Below are 6,197 nucleotides of genomic sequence, written 5' to 3' on the forward strand. Positions count from 1 at the left end.
AATTAAAAATTTAAATGATTCACAAAAAGAAAAATTTAATAAATTTCTGATAAAATATCAAAATATCTTTGCAAAAAATAAAAATGACATTGGCGTTTGTAATTATGTTGAACATGATATTAACACAGGAACTGCTTAGCCCATTAAACAATCACCTAGACGTATTCCATTACATTATAGGAAAGAAGCTTTCGAATTATTAAAAGATATGAAAAGTCAAGGTGTTATTCAACCTAGTTCTAGTCCATGGGCATCTCTAGTCGTATTTAAAAAAAAAAAGATGAAACTCTTAGATTTTGTGTAGATTATCGACAATTAAATTCAGTGACTAAAAAAAAAGCTACTCCAATTACTCATCAATTGGAAATTATTGATTCTATTGTAGGCACGGTTTGGATTTCAGTCATCGATTTTAAAAGCGGATATTGGCAGATCCATATGAATGAGAAGGACAGGGAAAAGACAGCATTTTGTATGTGGTTAACTTTGGGAACTTTTAGTTCTTCCATTCGGGCTATGTAATGCCCCAGCTACTTTCATATATATGTGTGGTGGTTCGGCTTCACTCCGCGAGATGGCATTTACAACTCGGGCCTCTCGAAATACCTCTTCCCTATGCCTGTTTCAATATATAACATTTTCAACATGTAACTTCCAACACGGCGTCCTAGGTGGGGTATACGATAGACACACCTAACTGAGGAGTCTCAGCTATCGTATAATTAGAAGAAACGCCTCGCATCCTACAAATACATTTTTCCATCTCTCTTTTTCTCATTATCACTCACATCGTTTAACTCTTTGGTAGTTGGCGACTTAGGCAGTGATTATTGCAATCTAAACCTAAAGTATAGTCGCCAAATATATATATATATATATATATATATATACATATATATGTATATATATATATTTATATATATATATGTATGTGTGTGTGTGGTTTTCGCCTTTTGGTAATATTTTTTCAAACCGTTTCCACATTTCGGTAACTTTTATACATTTTGGTAACGTTACCAAAATACACTTCGCCGAATTCAACATTTCGGTAACGTTACCAAAAGATTTTTTTTTTTGCATACGTACTAACTGCAACACTTTGCATTAATGCCTCAAATAATAAAGTCAAAAATAATTTTAATAATTTTACATCTTAATGGATGTTTGAAAATATTTAGTAAATCTTTTACGAAGTCGCAATGGTACATCGATAATGATAATTACAATTTTGATCCTCAACATCGAAGTTTTAGTATCAACTCAAGCAGACAAAAATTGAATTGCTGATACCTGGCTAGGAATTTTGAAAATTTGTATCTAGTTAGTAAAATAACTATGCTGTTTTGAAAAATAGGGAGAAAAATGTCGTTGACAATTCACTTTGTTCATATAATGGTCCAGAAGCGTTTTTAAAAATTATTCCAAAATACATTCTACGGAATTGAACATTTCAGTAACGTTACCATAATAAAATCTTCCGAATTCAGCATTTTAGTTACGTTACCAAAACGTTATCAGCTGAATCCAGCATTTCAGTAACGTTACGGAAAGTCTTTTTTGTCGGATTCAACATTTTGGTATCGTTAGCAGTATCTATTTAATACAATCGACCAATCAGATAAATTCAAATTCGGGTTTCAATTCCTTGACAAACAAATCAAAGAGCTGACAACAGAATAAATAAAAAAATTTTAATCAAAAATAAGAATGTAATTTTACACTTATTTAGATAATAGTATAGAGTCATTAAAATAATATTGCATTTCATTAAAATAAAAGATAGATATCGTTAATTAAAATTATGATGCTCGAACTTGCAGTTTAAGTATAAACAAGAGTGCACGGAAATTAAATAGTTGATGAAAGTCTAAAAATTTAAAAAATTCGAATCTAGTTGGTAAAATAACTGTTCTTTCCCGTAAAAAGTTGAAAGAAGTCTAGTCGATCATTCACATTGTTAACATAATAGTCTTATAGCATTTTTGAAAATATTATACGAAAATACAATCTACCCATTTCAACATTTCAGTAACGTTACCAAAATACAATTTGTCGAATTCAACAATTCAGTAACGTTACCGAAAGGCTTTTTTTGTCGGATTCAACATTTTGGTATCGTGAGCAGTACAATTTAGATACATTCGATCAATTGATCAACTGATCAATTTCAAATTTAAGTTTAAATGCCTTAACAAACAATCTGAAGAGCTGATAATAGATTGAAAATATGTAAATTTAAGTTACAAATGAGTATATAATTGTACATTTTGTTGGATAATAGTCTTGAAAAATTTAGTTAATATTGCGTATCATTAAAATGAAGGATTAATATTCAGAATAAAAATTAGAATCCACAAAATCGCAGTTTGAGTGTTAGTCTGAATACAATAAAATTAGAGAGCTGATGTCAGGCTAAAAATTTTTAAAATGTGAATCTAGTCAGTCAAATAACTGTCTATTCGCGTGAAAAGTATGAAGAAGTCTAGTTGATCATCCAATTTTTCTATATTTATCAGCATGTAACGACACTTATATATACTTTTAATGGAAGTGAATCACTCCGTATACGTAGTTATATAATCACACACTTTTTTAGATTATAGTAGGAACAAATCTAATAGATTTTTCAACTTTCTAAATAATGGAAGTGTTATTTCAATTCAAATTTCGACTCTCTCTTTGAAAATTATTTTTTCGACAAAAATGCATGCAAATTAAACTGACAATGCCATTCCGATATATTAAATTCAAATAATATAACAATTACCTCCTTTTTTAGAAAATAGCTGAACTCATTCTAATAGATAACATAGTTATTTTTCAAATTTTTTCATCCACTTATTTTCATTGATTATCTTATATTGTTCTTCACTCAAAGATTATTATTGTTCCGTACTATCATAAAGCACTGAATTCTAAAATACTGATTCAACGGAATACAATTTAATATTTTATGACGGAAGGTGAACAAACAACTTCCTACTATTGAAAAATTTTCCAATTTCGTTAGTTCGATTTTCAAGGTGTGAGGACTAAAGGAAAAGTCTGTAATATATCCAATGAATACATATGTTTATTTTGTAAACACGGTTTAAAATTCAAGATTTTCACATAATGAAAGTAAGATTCTTATTAAATACCATTAGTATTACATTCGATTAAAATTTAATAGAATGCATATGGAATAAATAATATCATTAGCGATTAACTTCAAGAAAAATCAAACGTAAAAATTGTTGATGTTTTCCAACTCAAACATTAAATGTTTAATGTTAATTTATCATACTTTCATTGAGTAAATGATCCAGTCATTTTATCATTTTGTTCGTAATTTAGCGCAATTGAAAATAAAATAAAATAATAAAAAAAAAACGAAAATAAAATATGTTTTAACTTTAAATACTTAAACCTATAGTATCTTCTTTACTATTGATATCATCATTGATATTTTATTATTAAGTACTGAAAAAGTTTAAATTAATAAAAGAAATATAGCAGTCTTACTTTCTAAAACAAAAATATTTTTAAAATCGTACATTTACGATTACTTTCCGGAAACACATACTTCAGGTTTATGTAAATCTAATGGCCTATTTTAGAGATTTAAATTAGATTTACGTAAGTGTAAGTTTATTTATCTATAACTCTGAAGGTGCATTTCAATTGGTGTTACCAACTCTCAAAAATATTTATCCCTAAAGTTTGTGTCAAAAACCCCTAAAATCGCCTTAATTATTGAGTTGTCCCCCTAAAAAATATTTACAGTAGACGCGACACATTAATAAGTATACCAGATACCTCTCTACCCCATTGACAACTCTACCATAAGTAAGGCTACCCACACACAGTTCTACCAATTGCAAGTATGTCAGTTATATATCAACCAACAGTACAGTCAACCAATCAGAAAATTTACCAAGTTAAATGTCTACCGCGAAACAACTCTACCAATTTGAAAATCTATCATATAAAAACAATACTATGACAATCTCTACTGCAAGCATCTCTACCGGAATTAAAATCATCCATATAAATGACTACCATATTGTCATTTCATATGGTAGTCATTTATATGGAAGAGCGTCTACTGTAATTAGTGTAATTATAAATTCATAATGATTTAGAAATAAAATGTTGTAATAAGTTTCAAAAGTTTTTTTATTGTAAATCATTTAATACATGAAATATTTCTTCTTCATCTGAAGATTCACTTTTTTTAAAGTCATACATATTGACGTTGAATAAATTTAACATTTTATTGGATGGATTAAATGTTGTACACGATCCACCATTTCGATTTAATGTAAATTGGACTATCAAAATGCTTTGCAACATTTTAATGGATAGTCTATCCCGCAACTTATTTTTTATGATATTATAGAGAGAGAATGCACGTTCAACACTCGCGTTTGAAATTGGAACAGTAGCAAATGCTAATCCGAATTTTGCAATATTTTCAAAACGTTTACAGCCAGCTGCGTCACAATCATTATATATTTAAAAATAAAAATCAGCTGAAGAGGTATTCGTCCATATTTTATTGCTTAATTGGTGCCACTCAGACTCAATGCCATTTTTTGCCATATATATGAGTTCGCTGAATGTAATTGAATATTGGTTTTATATCGGGTTTGACTTGTGATGTAGCAACTCTTGGGTGCAAATCAGCAATAGTTTTCAACAAGGATAAATTATCCGCAAGCCTTTTCTGAATCTGCTCGGCTAGAGAACATAAAAAGGTCTTGCATCGTTCCCTGACATCCAACAGATCCTTTTTCTCAAGTTCTCGAGAAATGGTATGAAAGTCAAAACCAAAATACATTGATGCTGTATGCATCAGATGTTCTCGGAAATTAAATTCTACCAGTTCAGAGTCCACCAATTTTTCCAACTGTGAAGGTACAACAAGGCGTTTTATCAAATTTTTGTATAGCAAAAACAAATCTTCAAACAATTTGACAGGTTCAACATGGTTACTCTGGAAAAGTAAGTTTAATTGCATCACATGTTTTAATTCGTTTTGTAAAAACAACAATAAAGCTTTAAAAGGAAGTCTCCGCATGATATCATAAAGCTGTTCCGCCATGTAACATTTGTCATCAGATTTTGCAATAGAAAAAAGCAGCTTTAATTCCTCCCACTGCTCCAATATAGTGTTGATAGCTTGATAACGAGTGAGCCAGCGAGTTCCGCTAAGTCCTTGGATTTTTTTTGGATCAGTATTATTATTCATGGTTTCGTATAATTTTCTATAATAGTCCAAACGTTTAGGGCTGTATGAAAACCAGTTATGGGTTTCTCTTACAAGAAATTCTAATTGGCGTGGTAATGATTCAGCAGCCTTTTCCGCGCATAAATGCAAAGAGTGGCAAACACATTTGACAATAATTAAATCAGGCAGGTCTCTTTTAAAAATAGCAGTCACCGAGTTATGTTTACCAACCATAACGTTTGCTCCATCAACGCCGATTCCGATCATATTTTCAATTTTTATCCCATCCTCTTTTAGTTGATTGACAATCGCTTCATGAACACTTTTTGCATCACATTCTATTATCTGTATTATTCGATAAAAAGTTGTAACTACTTGCTTTGTCTTGTGTGAAAGAAAGCGAATCATAATGCACAACACTTTTTGTGTAGAAAGATCAGTACTTTCATCTATTATAATGGAGTACGGAAAATCTCCTATTTCTTCAACCAAAGCTTCGAGCATTGATGGACCAAGTACATTTTGTATTAGCACTGAACACTTAGTTCGATGAATTTTTAAGTTTTTTAGAGCATCTGATGAAGGATCTAATTGAGGGAGTATACTAATCAAATGATCTACAGTTAACAAAGAACAGTGCTCGGCGATAAAGGCAGCGATTTTCAACTCGGCAATTTTCATACTTTCTGACAAGACTGGTTTATATACTTCAGAAATAGATTTACATGCTTTTGCTGATTTTCCCTAGGCTGTGGCTTTTTTATGTTTTTCCGTTTTAGCGTGACTAACCAAGTCTTTTTTGTGGGCTTTTAACACAACACGACAATATTTACAGGTTGCCGATGTCTCACTCGTAGCATCTGGTGCAAGCCAATCTGCAATAAAAACATAAATTGTAAATAACTTGATTGAATTATAAATTGAATGACACACAATGATGTATGTATAACTGGGAAGTATAATCACAACATGCTTTGATTTTGGT

The 6,197-nt window shown here is 30.4% G+C and overlaps 1 protein-coding gene across 1 annotated transcript; it reads right to left on the reverse strand.

The window, feature by feature from the left end:
• Window positions 1-4,564: 4,564 nt before the first annotated feature.
• LOC128668022 (uncharacterized) lies at window positions 4,565-5,893 on the reverse strand. The gene has a single exon (XM_053740172.1). The coding sequence runs from the start codon at window positions 5,891-5,893 to the stop codon at window positions 4,565-4,567; it is 1,329 nt and encodes a 442-aa protein (XP_053596147.1).
• Between the last annotated feature and the right edge of the window lie 304 nt (window positions 5,894-6,197).

This window comes from Microplitis demolitor, chromosome 6 (genome assembly GCF_026212275.2).
Source record: "Microplitis demolitor isolate Queensland-Clemson2020A chromosome 6, iyMicDemo2.1a, whole genome shotgun sequence".
Taxonomy (NCBI): domain Eukaryota; kingdom Metazoa; phylum Arthropoda; class Insecta; order Hymenoptera; family Braconidae; genus Microplitis; species Microplitis demolitor.

Bases quoted from the DNA above. Each gene is read 5' to 3' on its own strand.
- LOC128668022 (XM_053740172.1), bottom strand. From the start codon at position 5,893: ATGAAAATTGCCGAGTTGAAAATCGCTGCCTTTATCGCCGAGCACTGT.